Consider the following 19,020-nt stretch of genomic DNA (forward strand, 5'->3'; position numbering starts at 1 on the left):
CTAAATACAAGTGTGACTCGGGAGAAGTAGTTTATATTTCGCCTAAAAGAACCAGACAAACGTAAAAAATCCGTGGTAGCGCGTGGCATCCGGTTAATATTTCAGTAAACAACTGCCATTAAATTAATAATTGACTAATACACCAATCCTTTCTATGGTGTATAGACTGATAACTTTCCGAGATGTTGGAAGAATGCCAGACGAATTACAACGGGTCGTGATTATAAATTCTTCAAGTTTGTTCTGTTTGGTGGGTATATTATCCCATAAACCAGATCAGATTTGCTCAGAAAAAGGAGCAGGTAAGGTATTTTTTTACAGAAATGATTGGATTCCTGAATCGAAACCGCCAGAAAGTAATAAAGTACAGAGTACATCAGGAGGGTCACGAAGGAGGGAAATGGGAACTGGGATTGACCTGATTTTTAGGTGGGAAAATGATATTTGATCACTGGGAGCTAGGATTTTGTTACTGGAGATGGGAGATAAAGAGTCCTTGGCCAGAATGGGATTTGCACTATCAGAGCTTCTCAGGTATTTAGTTCTGCTCAAAAGTCCTCATATCAAATGCTTCCTGCGGTCGCTCTTCCGTTCCTGGCCACTGCCATGTGAGAGTGAGGACCTACCTGATGCTAACAGACTTGTTTTTGAACCTCAAAGCTCCCTACCTACGACATCCCTACCTCGAATACGGTCTGACTATCACGAAACGACTTCCCTAAACCCACTGGAACCCGCAATGCAATCACACGAAAAGAAAGCAGGGATGGCGCAGTGGTGAGAGCACTCGTCTCCCATCAATGTGGCCCGGGTTCGATTCCCATATCCAGCGTCATATGTGGGTTGAGTTTGTTGGTTCTCTACCCTGCACCGAGAGGTTTTTTCTCCGGGTACTCCGGTTTTCCCCTCTCCTCAAAAACCAATATGATTTGAAATGTCTTAATTTCATTTGATTTCATCTGGGCACGACACCACAGGCTATTCAGCTTTAAGCATTATCGTGTGAAAATAAAGTTGTATTATTCGCAAGGCTCCATCGTAAATGTGTCAGGCACAGGAACTGAAATTTCCTTGAAGGTACCCTATCCGTATTTGCAAGACCTTCGGCCTAGCGATTGTTGTGGGTCTAGTGAAGAGGGCGAAGACTCCGAGGAGGATGCTAATGAGGATACTTACGTTGGTGAATTTAGTAATGATGATGATGATGACAGTGACTCTGAAGGTGACGTACAGAAATGGGAGACAAACCATTTCAGAATGCTTTCATGTACTAGGTTATTAGCATAGAATCGTGTTCTGTACCGAGCTGCTGCGCTGCCTGATAAGGATATGCATTATATTTCCGCTATGATAACCCCGGTTGGGATTGTAGTAGCAGGCACTGGGATTTCTAAGAAAATTTGACACTGGGAATGGAATTATCGCCCACCTCCCTCATTTCCTCACCTACTTTCTTGGCAAAAGTGCATCTCCCTCAAGGCACGTGGTTACGTCCCTTTTTTCTCATGGTCAGCAACATCTTTTCTACTTATGCTCCGCGTGCAAAGTACGAGGATGATATAAATGTTTTGGAGATCATAAACTTGAACTGTGTCTTGCGTCTCGTTTTAATCCGGGAACACGATAGTGGGAAGCATACTACGAGTTCGTTGTTAAGAAATCATGATTTGCACTTAGCGTGCTTAAAAGGTCGGGCGTTCTTGAGCAAGATATCGTTACCGTGTACTGTTCACCTAATCCATTCATCATGTTAGAGACATCGAATACTGTACGATATCTCGCTTAAATCGTATCAGATAGGATTAATATGCGGGCAGGATGGCATGGAAGAATACATCAATATGTTTCAGACTTTATGATAGAGGAGACCTGCTGTGATTTGAAGGTAAGTAGCAAGGACAGTGGTATTCCTATCAACTGCTTTTGTAACTAGGGTTTCATTCTCAATGTCAGTATCGTTTGAGGTCGTTTTAAGCGCTTTATATAAGGTTTTCTCAATTTTGAAGATGTACATCCATTGAAGATGAGTATTCGTTCCGGTAATCCAAGTTCCGTTAGTCCTATCCGATACAACTTGCAACAATACTTGGAAGTCTGGTAACAAAAAGAGGTTGCCATCTTTGAATGAACAATATCTTCCGAGCAAGAAAAGTTATAAAAACAAGACGAAATTAACTTTGATTGTCGCCAACAGATTCTATTTTTTTGCAGTTAGCACGGTAAGCGTTTTTTGCTTAATTTTATTAGACGATTTACGAGGTGTAAATCTCACGGTCTTTTGCTTGGATCCGATGTTGCGAAGACACTGTATGGAATATCGATTAAGTAGTGAAAGCACACTTTCCTTTTGCTCGTTAAAATTAGAAACTTCAGTTTTAGTACACTAAAGCTAACAAATGCTCGATTCAATATAATAATCAGGTAAATCACATCCGCGACGCGTCTGGAATTCCTTAGCAATTTGAGAGAGTGCCTGATGTGCGCGAGTGCCTAATTAGGCCTAAACAAACGTTTTTGGGCCTAATTAGGCCTAAGGTTAGCTTTTATGAGTGTTTAGGATAGTTTTTACTGTCTGTATTGTACTGTGATTCCGGATTCCGGATTCCGGATTTTAGGGTTGCCGGTTCTAAACGGTTCACGTGCTTCTTTCGTCAACAACTAGTAATGCCTTTTCATCGAAGGCTTGGGAATGATTGGGAAAAAATCGAGAACACCTTTCAGATGAAGTTTGATTACCACTTATCAAAGTATCTGTTATAGTGGATTTTTATGGCTTTTGGAAGCTTTTTGTACATGTACCCAGCCTTTAATTTGCAGAAGCTTGCCATTTAGTAGAGATGCATTTCAGTATTTTCCAACACCTCTCAGTCTGAGTTAACAAAGTTACTAGACATTGATATTATCTTGGTGTGCTGAACTCTTAAAAACAGATTCTGATTTTAAATGAATACAATGTAAGCGTTATTCACCTAGTATAGGTATTATAGTAATAAGTGAATTTTTTGTGTGGCAGCAATTAGATTACTTTACATGTGATTGGTATCGTTACTAATTTATGTAAGAAAGACTTTACAAGAAAGTTGCTTTACAGAAGTGGTTATAAAGGGGCTATTGATTCTGTTGTCTTTTCCGATTGCTGCCTTGTGCTGTCAAATTGATCACCAGAGCAGATAATTTTCAGGGGTTTGCTCATAATCGTTTTCTTACAATTCCTAGTATATCTTCTTTTTCCTTTGGTAGTTGATGCCTGATAATTTCTATCTTTTCCAGGCTGGTTTTGTTTTCATGGGTGCTGATGCCAAGATATGGTGAGTACCACATGTGGCATTTCAAGGGTGTGCCCTATACTCTATATAGAGTGGGCCCAGTTCTTTTGGTACAAATTTTATTAAGACTTTGTCCACAATATAGTTAAAATTGATATTTTTGCATGACAAAGTAGTGTTAGAAATTACTCATTGGTAAATAGCAAATAGCAAGATTAAATTGACATTCCACACACTAAAAAGCTCGAAGAAACATATGTTATTATTATTGGTAAGACATGAGAGGGAGCAACTCAATTTTTAATCTTTTTCTCAATAAATTATAATTAAAGAACCTTTTTGTTTAATACATTACATTTCCAGACAACTTTACATACACCGTAAGGCTTTTTAGAGACATCACGCCAAGCCGGCCACTTCTGCTGGTGAGAGCATGTACATTCATCTCATTAATCAGTGGAGTCTCTGTTACTCTCTGTTATCCATGCTTGTTGCTTCTTTGCAGGATCAAAAATTGTTATGCACTTTTTCAATTACCATACCACTCATGAAGACCAAACTGCATAAAACCCCAAGGAACAAACATGGAAGCCACCGCAGCCAACAAAGAAAGAACTTTGAAAGGTATGAGTGCTTTTCAATGAGGAGTCACTTTACAACAATACTGGGATTTTGTCATCAGGATTTGATTTGATTTTTGATGTCAGCAGGAGTTTACGTAGTAGAATATGTTACCCTTCTTGTTCCTGATGTTATCTCAACATGTTATGACTGTCTTGAGTAGACTTGTGGGAGTTATGTTTGTGCTTCTGCAAAATGAATGCTTTATTACCACTTTCCATTTGGTCTCTGACATGTGCATTACATGCAAGTACAAAAATTAGATAAATGTTATTAGAAGCTAATTAGTAATAATAATAATAATAATAATAATAATAATAATAATAATAATAATAATAATTGATGTTATCAAAAGCTACCGGTAATTAATAAAGTTAGTTTGCAGATTTTTCAAGATTTTTCATTCTTTTATCTAATTTTTGATAATAATAATATTGCATTTAGTTCAATGTTAGTTTTTAGTTTTCAATAATCATTGTAAAGCGCTTTAGAACATTTTAATAATTTAAGTGTTTTATAAGTTTATTATTTTATTATTATTATTATTATTATTATTATTATTATTATTATTATTGATATCAGATGCTATTTTAGTATTGTAACAGAGCTGAGTTACTCATGGCTGGAATTTCCAATAGACTATCACCAGTTTTCTGTAACACTTTGGATACTTTCAAGAACAAGAGGCTATGGGTAGCCTACTGTTTGTTTGTTTGTTTGTTTGAAGGATTTTTAGCCGATAAGTTCCTTTAAAGTTCACAGTATTTTAGTTTTTTATGTAATGTTACTAACACTATCATGGTCAGTATCCAGTTTCAATTCCGTAGTCCAAATTCCAAAGTCCATTAATTTAAGTGCGACCATAACAAAGTTGTTCACATTTAAATCAGGTGTTAATGGCGTTGATTGCAATCAAAATCGGTAAACAGATGCTGTGTAAGTTTCTCAAATGGTATTTAAAAATATTTAATACTTTTTCTTAACAATCCTGGGAGGATTATAAAGTTACGTAATTAGTGAGATGTGTTAGGAAGTCATGCGACTACAGGATATTGCATTGCATGCACCGAAAATGCAAAAAATCGTTTCCAGTCACACACACAATTTTTTCATGCATATTTCCCTGTTAATCTGTCACATAGTCTTCTATGGTCTAGTGGTCATTACAAGATGAGACTCAGAGTTTGAATCCTACTTGGAGTGGCTTCTCTGAGAAGTCTCTATACCAGCCATACAAATCTTACACATGTGCAGGAAAATCACGTCTCTGAATTGTGTTTGGTCTTGAGGCTTTTCTTAAGTCTATGCAATTAAAAGCTTTATTGAATTAGTAAACTCAAGTTTGGTCTCAAAATTAATTTATGGTCAAAGCTCATTGTTCACAGAGGTCAGCTAAGATGGGTTCACAGCTTCACTTTTTATACTTTTGTCTAACAATTTAAATTCTTTATGAACAGCACAAAGTATTGCATGAACTCCAAACCTGAATTATCCATTTAGGACAATAGAGTTAGGATTCAAATCCTATTCACACCTGGATTTTTTAGGCTTGCTTGCATCTGCTTAAGCTGCTTACCAGTCACTGTGACGATCTTTGTAATTGAATTTCATACACTGATGATCCCGGGTTGTTGCGTGTGGGAGAAAGGAATTTAAGCTCATCAATGTCTACGCAACCAAATTTTCTCACTAAAAGTCTTCTTGTCACCTTGCCTAAGATTATCAACAAGCTAAGGATTTTTGTCTCCTTTCCTTCTCAAACAATCCCTTCTCCCACCCTTCAACTTATTTGAAACTCCCTCGATACAGGGGCACCCAACGTCAATTTTCGGAGAATATCTGTTCGGAAGACGACTTGACATCTAGGATTTTCGGATCACTTGTTGTAAAATTTCTTGCTTGCCTGCCTGTCCTAGGATTTTCGAACATCTAAAAGATGGTATAACTGCCCATTTTTTAACGGATTTTTACCCTAAAAAGCTCACCTAGAATTTTCGGGAGCCTTTTTTTCTGGCTGAAAATTTCGAAAAGGTTAGTTTTGATCCCTATAATTTTCGGCTCACTAGACTTTCAGGTAGAAAATCCGATCAGATGAAAAATCTATAGGGGATAAAAATATGCCTATATCTACCGTTTAAATACTAAAATACGTTTAGCAATGCTTTGTCTAAGTGGTTTTCTCGTTGGGTGCCCCTGTCGATAAGGCAGTCTTCTGCACACTTCAAATAACAGTAGTCAAGGGGGAGTTGGAGCCGACGAGGTTGAGGAGCTCAATGATTGATGTGCTACTACATTAAAGTAACACTTTCGTTCAATGACCACAGGTCTTCAAACTCATAAGTCTACTGTAGTTCAGTGGTATCTAGCATTCCTATCATTCTTGACATTTTTAACCTTTTCATAAATTGAGGTTTGTATGCTTTGGTAGACCATTCACGGCCGCGTGGCTTTTGGTGCATAGGTCTAATGCTGCTACTGTTTTCACATAGATGCATAAAGAACACAAAAATGCATATGAGCAACTATTAGATCCCTCAGATAACTTGAAGAAACAAAGCAACAATTTTAAATTTTTTACAAGACATGTTTTGCCATGTAAAAAATTTGAAAGTGTTGTTTTATTTCTTCAAGTTATTTCTCGTCTGCTTTTCTCAAGATCTCTCAATAGTACGTGCGATGTGATTGACTAAAGTAGCGGGCCGTACTCTACATGCAGTACGGCCCGCTAAATTTGTTTTTTTCTCAGTCCTTTATGTAACATAAACTTGTAAAACCGTTTGAATCTTGCAAGCACCTTTTTCAAAAAGCCAAGAATATTTATTCTTTTTTCCGATTTTGACACCACAATCTTTGCGGCAGTTAAACCTTCCGCTTGAATTCAACTAGTGGACTTTCCCGCCCGCCTGATTACTGCAGAGGGTGTGTTCCTTTGGGTGCATCCACAAAAACGGATATTCGATCTTAAAACGGATTTCGCGTTCCTTTCGGTAAATCCAAATCCGGATATCTGATCTGGTGAATCCTTCCGTTGCGAAATGAATCAGTTGTACCAGCGGTATTTTCAGCTTGAGAAAACTCAGTCCCAGTTCCATGTGTGTGCAAACGTCCTAGCTACTGTGAGTGATTGATTGATTTATTATTTGAAGTTAAGCATTGTTTAAAGGTTGCAATAACAATGTTTAAAGTGTAATCCAGGTTGCTGTAACGAAAGCCCCGTAATAAGTAGCTTGTTCAATTCGAGTTCACATTTAACCACAACTTCGTGTGTCTTTTTCCGTCAAACTGGTTTGTTAATATTGTTAACTTATATGCTAGAACTTTTAAGTAATTTCTTGAGAGGCCGGCCGCGATAATGAACGCATTCACCAAAGGTACTAAGGTTACAGATGGAATTTCGGATTTCGCATTTCGCGTTTGTTTCGGCCGCGAAATCTGGCAAATCTCGGATCAAACATCTGTTTTTGGATTCGCCGCAAGGGACACACATCTTCTTACTAACCTCGTTTTCTCGATCTGTACTGAAAGGTACGGATCCTCGCTTTTTCCCGTTGATTTATAGCACAAGCGCGAAAATGAACGGAAAAAACTCGGTCCTTAACTTACAGTACGGTCCTCGAACGCGGTTAGTAAGAGGTATTTATATATGTCTCAAATATGTAGAAGGGACAGTTGTCGATAATACTTGATGTATAGCGGTAGATTTTTGGTTATTAGAGCAACTGTTTCTTTGTATAGGTTCTAACAAAGTGTACCCAATGTGACTGTGTTTTGCACAGGAGCACCAGCTGTTATCTCCTCCCATTTGGGTTTCTTAAGACCATTTGTTTTCGATTTGTTTCTCTCCATACTTGACCCCACAAACTTCAAGCTTCAGTGCCACTTTGAGTAAATATGGGTTGTTTACTTTTGTCATGTGCTGTTTTCTCAGGTCTAAAGCGATCACATTTTAGTTCCTGGTTTGAACCGATACCCAGTTATGTTGCTGCTCGTGGACCCAGAGCTATCGCAGCTTATCACAGGGCAAAAGCAACTGGCAAGACCCTTGACAGACGGGTAAAGGTCTTACTGATTGGCCAGGATCGTGTGGGAAAGACAAGTGTTGCTCGATCACTCAAGGGGGAGCCATTCCGAGCAGATGAAACAAGTACGGATGGGGTCCAGATGCATGTGCCGCTGAAGAATCCTGGGGTTCGGCCATGGAAGTTTTCTATTATGCAAGGAGAAACAACGGCGTACCACCACAAATGCGCAGAGTTCATTGGCAGAGAATTGCTGGCTGAAGCAAAAGCTGAGGAAACCAGGGCTTATGAAGAGTTTATCAATACATTTCCCAGACCCACTAAAAGGCCGAGACCGATTAACCGACTCAGCTTGGAGTCTCTAGACTTGATCGTTGATCTAACAGGTTTGACATTTTCCCTTGTGGTTATAAGGCAAGCTGTTTTTGTGTATAATGTGGAATCATTGACTACGCGATGCAGCCATTACGTTTGGAGAGTGGGTTGTTTCAATTGTTCTTAGATGCTTGTCCTTACTGCGCTCTTCCCGGCATTTGGCATAATTATTTTCTCTTGCTTTCAGAAATCCCGGATATCTTTGGCTCAAACTCACCGCAAAACAAAGGCCGAATGAATGAGGTTTGAGTGCTTTTTTCTTTGAGAACAGAAGCTCTGAGATGGTTGAGTTACTAATTGTTTTATTGCTTTTCTTCACACTGTATATGAATCAGTTACTACTACATCTTCGCGTTTACTTTTAACTTCTATGAAGTCGCTCTCTATGAAGTGTTTTGCAACCCAAACCAAAGTAATTACTTGCGTCCAATCACAGTAGACACTAATAATCATGTCAACCATTCTCAACGCGAAGCAAATACTTGAAGCGGCTGCAACCAATTAAAATCGTTCCTGCTTTTGGCTCTGATTGGCTGAGAAACGATCTTCCTCTGGGCCCTGTGAACCCCGGGAATACTGTACATCCCAATACTCTAATCGGTTTTCTTTTTGGGTTCCATCATTCTCCATTTCATTGTAGCAGTATTGAAAGTATTTTGCCGGATTCTCGAGTCCTCTAGTCTTTTTTAAAATTCGGCATCATTGTCTTTGTGGCCATCATTCAAAGGGGGTGGGGGACGCACGTAATGCAGACACTAGATAAATTGGTCCTGATGTGGGAATGCATGTCTTGGTTAGTTGTGTTCTTAACTCTTACCCTTCGCGATCTTGAGGATTGCAAAAACAACTTTTAACACCGTTCTCGATCAATCGTTTTTATAGCTCCACCACAGAAAATGCTGCATTCTACTCGTAATCTCCGAATCTCAGTCTTCTCATTTCTACATTTCCACTTCAAGTACTCTGTTCTCGAATGTCACGCACTAGACTGTCACGATACGGTATGACCCGATAGTGCACACGCATGATTTTCCGAGTTATTGTGATATCTGAATCCCGACAATTTATACTGTCTTTTTTGGTTAAGCGGTTTTTTTACTGTGGAAGAAAGTCAGAGTAGTGTTTTGAGGGAGTGCATCTCAAGCGGTACTGGTGGCATAGACTGTCACGAGACACTAGCAAATCTGTAAAGCATTGTTTTTACGCATAATAATAATTGTAGCTGATTGGCTGTTTTAAATGCATCCAGGAGTCTTATTGGGGATTTTATATGATTAACTCAATAATACACGCATTTTGATTGGTTCTCACCTATGATCTATTAGAGGACAGACGCATAGCTGACGTCATCATTAAAAAACTTTAAAATTCTTTATTGTATAAACAAATAGATTCCATGTTGCCATACGTCTTTTCATTAATAAATCACTGAAGACGCCAAAATGTGGTAAGCATATCAGTGACTTACTCGGCTATCGCGTCGTGTGCAACTTTTTCTCTCTTACCGCATTTTAACGTCATCTGTGATCCATGCTCTTATTACTGAACGAACGCACGGCAACAGGGAATGTTTTTATTAAATAGTTAGAACCCAATGGCGTTGTATTTTGTAAAGTTAATTTGTTTTTTTCTTTCCTCACACAAGGCATCGTCAGATGCCACAGGACTGGTGGGTAACAGCATACCAACTGAAATTGTGCGTCTGTTAGAAGGAAAACGAAAGGAAGAATTTGCTGTGATCCCCGATGGAATTTGGCCAGTTATTTGGGACCTAGCTGGTCAAGCTGTTTATCGCGCCATTCATCCCATTTTCATGTCACCCGAGGCTGTTTATGTCCTAGTTTTTGATATGACGAAAAATCTTTGCGCCACCGCGCAATGTAAGGTTAAGAGTGCTGGTCACGAGGAAGTCGAGATACCAGCCCCTGACAGCGGAGACACAAATCTTGATCATATTATGAGATGGTTGGACCTGGTGCACTCATTGAGGGACTCTAAGCATAGTGAGCTTCCTCCTGTTATTATCGTTGGAAGTCATGCCGACTGTAATGACTGCAAGATGATGGATCTTCTAAAGAAATTCCTCAGTCGTAATGCGAGAGTTTTCAGCAAACACGTCGTGCAGACCTTAACGGTGGATAACACTCGTGCTGGTCAACTTCCAAGTCAAGAGGATCCACAGATTGTAAGGTTAAGGGAGGAGATACTTACCGTCGCGGACACCTTGCCTCACACGAAACTCGAAGTTCCTTTGAAGTGGCTTGAGGTTGAAAACAAAGTCTTTGATCTTTGTAAGCGAGGCGAAAAATATATGACAAGGCAAAGATTCAAGTTGGAAGTTGCTGATCTTGAAAGCAACGGCAATTGTTTAGGTGATGGCGATGATTATCGTACTGTTGGTGCCGTCGATGATGGTAATTATTGTATAAATGACGATGATGTTGATGTTGATGATTATGATGAAGATGAAGGAGAGGAGGACTGCAACAAAGGCGATGATAGTTTTGTTTACTATGATGAAAATAATTTTGACGAGGAATGGGACATGGAAGAGAATAATGACGAAGAGGATGATTTTGAACATCTTTTGCACTTTCTGCACGATCGTGGCACAATAGTCTACCACAATCTTGCTTGCAACCCGGAAGGCCTAGTCGTGTTAGATCCACAGTGGCTTATCGATGTACTTTGCCAAATCATAACAGTCAAACAACAAGACAAAGAAAGCCTACATGTTCTTTCCCTCCGTCAAGACCTTCAAGACAAAGGCATACTCCACTCACAGCTTCTGGATCACGCATGCGCAAATCTCGAATTATGTGATATTAAAGATTCACTGCTTTTCATCATGAAAAAATTTAACCTTCTTTGTGAATGCAAAGATAAGTTCAAGAAACCAGTTTATCTTGTGCCCTGCATGCTGACAACAAAGCCAATTGCAGACCTAATGGGTCCAATATTGGAAGGATATGCACCCGTGTACATTACATTTAACACCAATTATGTTCCGGCTGGGCTTTTCTCTCGACTCCTTGTTCTCTTTGGCGAGTGGGCTGCCTCAAAAACCAGCTGTGAACAGCAGCAGCTTTTTGCCAATGGAGCTCGGTTTTTCGTGGGAAATGTGACTTGCGTTGGCCTTGCGTGCAGTAAGAGCGTCATTAAGGCACACATTTGGACGATGGACGATTCAAACCCATTTGAAAGTGAACCAAGAGTCGCTTCAGAAGTATCCAGGTAAGAAGTAATAATCAAATGAAGTCTAACGTCACGTCGACGTGTATAGCGTTTCTTAGTCAACTGTCTTGATGTGAGTTACCCGCAACTATATTGTGGGTTCCCGGATGCAAACTGGTGATAGAAGTAAGGACCAGGCTTTAATTTGAAACATTTCAGCTGGGTTATTCGATGTAAATTTCGCGCTCAACAGAGTTAAATAACATTGAAACCAGGAGATTTAAGATTTTGTCGCCTTTACTCAGTATTAGCGCTATCCGTACTTTGAAAGCACAAAACGCACGTCAAGCAACAGCACCAAGTCACCGATATGATGATAATCCATCTCGATTCCTTCTGCATCGCCAATCTCACCTCAAGAATCAAATCGGTTTCCTTTTCGCACATTAAACTATATGAATTTAATATTCAGAGTTTTCTATCGTCCTAATGAGAGGTTACTTTCTGTTTTTCGCTCTTAATGTCTTATTATCCATCCTTTCCTTTTTATCATATCATGGTTCACCATGACAAGATAAGCATAACCGGGTCAACGAACTTTTCTTGTCCAGGGTTTTGAAGAAGAGCCTACTTGTCCTAAAAGAACACTGTCATTGGCTACGTGAGGTGTCTTGGCAGATTTGTGGGCAGTGTAAATTGTGTCCCGGTAAAGTCGATCCTGAGACTGGAAAGTGCTTTCGGCATAACAAACTGAGATGTGTCAATGACGATTGTGCTCACTACGTTCCAGTAAATTGTTCGCCCTTTTGCTGTAAAGATGCTAAAGGACCTGATCTTCGCATAGCTCACACTTGGGTTCAGGTTTGTTTTAACAAGCATTAGCACAGTACGCGCACTTTCATTGGTCAATAGCTGTGTTTAGATGATGTAAACACGGCTGTCATATCACGCGAATGTTGATTGGTTTTGTGTTGTCAGACGCGCGTTTTGATTGGCTGGTAGAAAATATTAGTGTGTATCACGAAAATCTGTTTCAATCAAGAAGTAAAAAAAACAGCATATCGTTTTCCTTCATTTGTCGAATTATTTTTTAGAGATATTTTGTAAAAGCAATACGTTTGCATAGCCTCATCTAAACACTTGGGGATTTGGGAGAATTTTCGACCGTCGACAGTTATGCAAACCCTCGAGTGCGTCTTGAGTTTGCATAACTGTCTCGAATTCTCCCAACTCCCCCTCGTGTTTGGATGAGGCTATGTAAAAAGTTCTTTACATTGCTTAATTGTCGGGTTAGTCAGACACAAATTTGGAGAGATGTGAAACTCTTCGAGCAAGGGAAAGTTGTCCCAACAAGGTTGGTGGGTTGAGATAAACTACGACTATTTGGCTATAGTATGCCGAAACGTTTTTGTAGGAATTGAATAATTTACAACCGTGTTTTAAGAGCACGCCGCAACTGGTAGTATCCGCACTATTTTCAACAATATTTGCGACTTTTTTTGTTTTTATTTCGTCCATCATCGTTGGATTTCGTAAATACTGAAGTTTGCTTTTCTTTTAGGCTGTTTTCGAGTACAACACTCCCTTAGGACGAACAGGTGAGTTTTTGTCAGTAGAGATATTTAATACAGACACGTTATCCACAGCAGTGATCATATGACACGTTCACATAATGAAAAGCGAGGGAGATCGAAGATCTCCGAACGCAATCGACTGCTTTCCAATCAGTCTACAGCAGTGGTTGTACATTAACAGAATATTATCTACTGGTGTTAAGTAATTGGTAATTGATATATTTTTGTCTCCTTCAAATTAAGATTCCCACTTTTTGCACGGTCTCACTTCTTCGAACACAATTAATTCTGTGTTAGTACGTTTTTCTCGGTTTTTATGAAGAACGTTTTATCTCATGGACAGATGCACCCGTCTTGCAACGGTCCAAGGTTTCTGCAGCACCATCAGAAGAGGTACTAGAAGATCTTTCCAATGACATTGGCAAGTTCTGGAGATCTCTTGGACGAAAATTGAAAGTTCCAAATACTGATATTGAAGCAATCCAAAGCGATAATATACAATATCCTGGTGTGAAGGAAAAATCATTCCAGATGTTGATGGTTTGGTTGGACCGAGAGGAATTTGCAACAATCAGTCAACTTTCAAAAGCGTTGAGAGCGCTTGGAAAGAAGAGACTTCTGCAAAAATATTGTAGTGGGCTCTAAATGATAGTCAAAATATTTGTTTACAGTTCGCCAGTTAAATTCCTTTCTAAGACTCATTCGTAATTCACGAGGGTAGTATTTAGGTCACCTCGTCGAACGTTGCCCAAATTTGAATAGTCGAAAATTCAACATGCAATTTATTTACATTCAGCTACTCAGTTTGAGGGTATTTTGGAAAGGTGATAGAGGTAGATGTTTTAGAATTTAAAAAAAAGAAAAAGGCACTTTCCGTGTTTTTTTTGGGTAACAGGCAGACGCTGTAAATAATTTATATTTTCGGTTTCCTTTTTGTCGTGGGTTTTATATGAATATTTCATGTAATTTTCGTTTTATCAGTCTTAATACTTACTCAATTCTTATTTTCCGTTGCTCATACATAAGGCAGTTATCCTCCCGGTATCCGGGTACAGATATTTCACCTTTATAAGGTACAAATGAATAAAGGTTTATGCAGAAACTTTGCATTTCCAAAAACGACGTTCTTATTCTTTAGCTGCATATTTTCTGATGATTTCGAAGTGAATTTTAAAGTACTTTTTTTTAAAAACAGGAAAAATTCTCACTCTTTCCTTTGCCTGGGCGCCGCCCTTTTTTCAATTTGATGATGTCATTTTGTCATCAATTCAACGTCGTGACGTCGTATATTCTCGGTTTCACATGACGTCACGGCGGCCATGTTGGAGCCCCTAAGCAAAGAAATGGCGGCCATGTTGGAGCCCCGACCAAATCCTCCGGGAATATAACTCTATTATTATGCAAACGTTTTCTTTTGTTTTCGTTGAAAAACATGGCTGTTGATCACGTGAGTGAAAACCAACAATAGGCCGTAATCAGATCATTTCTCGAATGACGTTTTTTCGATTTTCCTAAGCCTAGACGGAAAACTTGAAACAGGCATTATTTCAAACAGTTTCATGTTTGAATTTGAATTTGAATTTGAATTTGAATTTGACAAACATTATGGCAGACTGCGTACTTACTCAAACTTTTCATGCATGAGGTTGGGTGTTAGTGGATAGAAGCAACGACGGCTTCGAGAACGTTGTCTAAAAATATTATTTTCCATTACTGTAATAATTTTGTGATTACTCCAAGAATAAAATTGGTGAGGACGGCGTGGATATTTAGAGAGAAAATTGAAAATTCATCGTCAGGTGCTGTCGTTGTCCACATGACCTCAAATTTGATCATTTCACGTCGTTGTCAAGACGAGAACGGCAAAGAAATGTATCAAAATGTAAAATGCATGTGCGGGGTGAACCCTTGTTTTTGCTAATTAAACTTATTGTTATGTGGCGTTCTCGTAGCCGTCGCCGTCGTCTTTGCTTAAGGTCCGTACTTTGAGATCTACGACGGTGACGTGGACGAAAACGTCACCAAAAAAGTAATATAACTCTGCTCTGTCAAAAGTCTTTCGCGATTAGTCCATCGCGTTCACGTCTTACAATGTGGGCGACGTATCCTAAAAATAAATTGTAACGAGCGGTTTCTGAGTAAAAATACAGAATGAAAGAGTAATTGCATTTGTACGCTCAAGTTGTCGTTAAAGCCTCAAATGTGGTGATTTCACGTCGTCGTTTTGTAGACTACCGCAAAATTATGGGCTAATATGCGTTCCGCACGTGCAGCACGATCATATTTCTTCTTTTAACCAATGATATTCCTGTTTTGTGGCGTTCTCGTTGAGGACCTTGTCGTAGATTTTGAAGTCCCTATTTAAAGAAAAGACGACAACCGCACAGCAACGACAGCACCAGAAAGCAGTGGAAAAAATATTCCTGCTGCACTAGCGGCACGCCGTTTTGTGCAAACATCAACGTGAAATAACCAAATTTAAGGACGTTCGCGCTAATTGTTTGTGCGCAACGTTACTGCGCAGGTAACGCGACTGTAATATGTCACGCATTACTTCGAGCATTAATGAAGTTCAGGTTTTAAAACCTTTGCAAAAACCGTGGCCGATAAGTCTTGCACAGCGTTGGATCAGAGAAGATCGTGATCAGTCAAAATTGATTTAAAATATTTATGAAAGTCAAGTAGACTACTGCACGACTGATATTCGCGAGGTGTTATCAGTCGTGCACTAGTCTACTTGACTTTCATACAAATTTTCCAAGCATCAGTTAAAATAACATGGCGACAAAAACGCCGAGGAAAAAATTCCAGTCCGGCAAAAGAATGGCACATTTATTTCCGAATCATCATGAAACTTCAAAGAGAAGTGAGCGGGAGGATGGAAAAGCTCTGGAAAAGGTAGCTGATCGAGTAGACTAGTGGCTGAAAGTTTGGAAAACTCGAGGACGAACCGTTGCGTAAATTTAATGGGGCTGTTTCTTTTTAATGTTTTTATTACCCTACGAACTTAAGTTCAAAGTGAATGCATGTTTTTAAAGTTCTTTTCCTTCACTTTCGTGAAAATTGAACAGTATTTTCGTCCTCGTCCTCTTGAATAGTGCGGACCTGCGTGGAAACAATCAGCGATTGGATTTCACAAAAAAACACACTCCAGAGGATGAGCATGACGGCAATGGAGAGATATTATACAAAATACCAACCAAATGAAGATGACCCCTGCTTAAAACTTCGTTGCTATGCTCGAGAAAGGTTTTTTTTTTTCGGCAAAAACCTTTCAACGATCGATCCTCTCTTGGGTTCCAGTCCTTGCCCGACAGGTCACGCAAAAGCGTGACAAACGAACTTTTCCAAGAGCTTTGCAAAATCACATCGATTTTACTCGTTCAGATCATCGGTGACCCCTATTTTTTTAATCATTAATCACTTACTTTACTTACTATCTACAAAATATGATGAAATGAAAAAATTCTCACCGTAAGAAGTTATCTTTTTTTAACATTTTCTTTCCTCGTGCCATCGAATTCCGGTAGGGGTTGCAACGGATAGAGCTTACGAAAACGCTCGTCGAGGATGAACTCTACTGTTTACCACATCCCTAGTGGCATAAAATTATCTAAAAATCTCACTCCTAAAAACCTATGCCCGGAAACTTTCACTCCAAAAGTTTATTTTTATGATTTTCGATGGATGAGCAGATGAGCCTACATCTCGCTATTATGACCGATTTGTCGAAATTAAGGCACTTTTCCACTGCCATTTTCTCCGAAACAAAGTGGGTGACCCCCATTTTTTTTTTCATTTTTCGAGTAAGTACTTTATGACCTAACTCTAGGCGAGAAATGAAGAAAATCTCACCGTAGGAAGATTTTGGCGCGAACGTCCTTAAGGTTTCGACTTTCACATAAGCATTCGCGAGTGATTCGTTCATTCTCTGTCTTTACTTCAAAACCGTTCATACCCAATCAGTTAAAATTTTTCTTCGTGCAACATGAACAAGATTGGATAATTGCGAAATACTCAAGACAGCGCAAAGTTATATTTGTCCCTGCTGTCGTCATTTATTTTAAACTTTCTATGGAGAAATTGGTTACGAGCTGGGATGTCATTCCACGTGTTATCTGTCAATTAGCAAAACCAGCTCAAGCGGTGATTCGGATCTGTGAAGGCAATTTTTGCTCGGTGGTTCAAACTGTTAGGTGACCATTCTTCTTTTAACCTGGGCAAAGACAGCAAATTAGTGGAGTACTCAGATGGAACGTGGGTCGTTCCATAGTTAATCGAGGTTATGAAACATTAAAACTTTCAAAAGCGAGAACAATGTTGCCGCGATCGATGTTGAACTGACCGTGACAGTGCACAGGCCTTTGGTTTTGCTTCGCACGGGTTCGCAAATTTGGTGCGTATAATTTAATCGAAAGATACGATTGGTTATCTTTTCGAAAAAAAGGTGTGTTTTGTGCCCCGTAAAGGCCAAAAATACAGACAAAAACCTGAAACAAAAAGACTTGTCGAGTTTCATAACATCTCCATGCATTAACTATGGTTGTTCAAACGGGCGATGTAGCAGCTATCGTAGGAACAATGTGACTGTCTTGTCTCGCAAAACGAGAACGTAGGGCTAAAGAACGAAAACAATGGCTAACAGATGAAACTTAAAAACAATAGACCTTATTCATAAATGGCACCTGTTTTATTGTTCTTTTGCTAATGAGCAAATTAGCCTACCAAGCCTCATTTTAGAGCAAGAATCCTTTTCAATTCACTGTATGGTATCGAGACTTGGTAGGCTAATTTGCACTTGTACAAAAGATTTCTAAATTGGCCGCCATTTATGAATAACCTGAAGGTATATACAAGCTGCTACAATAACAAAAACTAGCAAGCTAAGGGCTTGTCAGATATTAGCAGGGGAGGGGGGGTGGAGATTTGCAGTACAGCGGCGAAAATAAAAGGACCCTCCCCAGGTAAGGGATTGAAATATCTTTACCCTCTCCTGGACCTCGCCGTAAAATTCTCTGACCCTCCTCCCCCCTCCCCGATAAACAATGGCTCCAAATTTGTTATACAGTTGTAGAAGACAAATGGTTCGGCAATCCTAATATGCAAGTGATATTTCTGTTGGAGAAACAGGACCAAAAAAGCTTTTGGCTAGATAGGATGATAATATTTTCTACCACTGGAAACCAAGATACACGCACTGCGTTCAAACCTATCAACCTATTTTGTATGGTATGATTTTCATACGTGGTTTGTATTCGTGTTATGATATTAAAGCATCCCTTTATGATCACAATGGCTTCATTTCTTGTGACCCTCCCTCTTTTGTCGTCTATTTTTTTTCATGGCCCTCCATTTTGAAGGGCTCCAAAAATTATGACCCTCCCTCCTGCTAATTTCTGATAAGTCCCTTACGAGAACTTTTAGTCTGCGCGTTTGCGTTTAGACTGTGAAAGAAATCGAAATTTGCGCTTGTTTGCCCACATTTTCCATAAAACACGAGATTCGATGAAAAACACGTTGTAGGAGTACAGAAAACGAAAACGAAATTAAACCAAACCTCAACGCAAACATATATACATGTTGCCAATCGAGTCAGTGCTTTTAGTTTAGTGGCTATTTCATTGATCTCGATGTCGTAGATTGCAGTGTACCAAAAAGCAAGGTGATTGGATGCAAATGAATAAAGAGCAGTGAACATGATGAAGCTGCCTAGCAATGCATGAAAATTTAACGGCCCACTGTCTGTGATTGTGAGAGAACTGAGGTCCGCAGTTAGCAGCAAAATGGATGGAAATAGAGAATGTATTCCGTCAAGGCAACATGAACACGTTGTGCACGTGATGTGTTAAAATTTGGACAGAAGAAGAACTTTTTTTCTGCAGCAAATGTGTTTTAACTGTCGAGTCCTTGATGGACAAATCACAGACTAGCCTCACTGAAGTAAAACCTAATTGATCATCGACGAAACGATGGAAGACGACGGTGACAATT

The 19,020-nt window shown here is 39.3% G+C and overlaps 1 protein-coding gene across 1 annotated transcript in view; it reads left to right on the forward strand.

Annotated features, from left to right (window-relative positions):
- The window catches only part of LOC138037070 (uncharacterized), a 37,696-nt gene extending 22,903 nt beyond the window's left edge, over positions 1-14,793 (forward strand). Inside the window, exons 4-14 of the mRNA XM_068883076.1 lie at positions 166-302; positions 1,031-1,222; positions 1,797-1,885; positions 3,241-3,308; positions 5,804-5,826; positions 7,816-8,292; positions 8,469-8,524; positions 9,927-11,515; positions 12,067-12,316; positions 13,017-13,053; positions 13,373-14,793. Of these exons, the coding sequence (XP_068739177.1) occupies positions 166-302; positions 1,031-1,222; positions 1,797-1,885; positions 3,241-3,308; positions 5,804-5,826; positions 7,816-8,292; positions 8,469-8,524; positions 9,927-11,515; positions 12,067-12,316; positions 13,017-13,053; positions 13,373-13,674 (3,220 nt within the window). The 3' untranslated portion in view covers positions 13,675-14,793. The remainder of the gene's footprint in view (positions 1-165; positions 303-1,030; positions 1,223-1,796; positions 1,886-3,240; positions 3,309-5,803; positions 5,827-7,815; positions 8,293-8,468; positions 8,525-9,926; positions 11,516-12,066; positions 12,317-13,016; positions 13,054-13,372) is intronic.
- Positions 14,794-19,020: the final 4,227 nt, after the last annotated feature.

The sequence above is a fragment of the Montipora capricornis genome, chromosome 2 (genome assembly GCF_036669925.1).
Source record: "Montipora capricornis isolate CH-2021 chromosome 2, ASM3666992v2, whole genome shotgun sequence".
Taxonomy (NCBI): Eukaryota; Metazoa; Cnidaria; class Anthozoa; order Scleractinia; family Acroporidae; genus Montipora; species Montipora capricornis.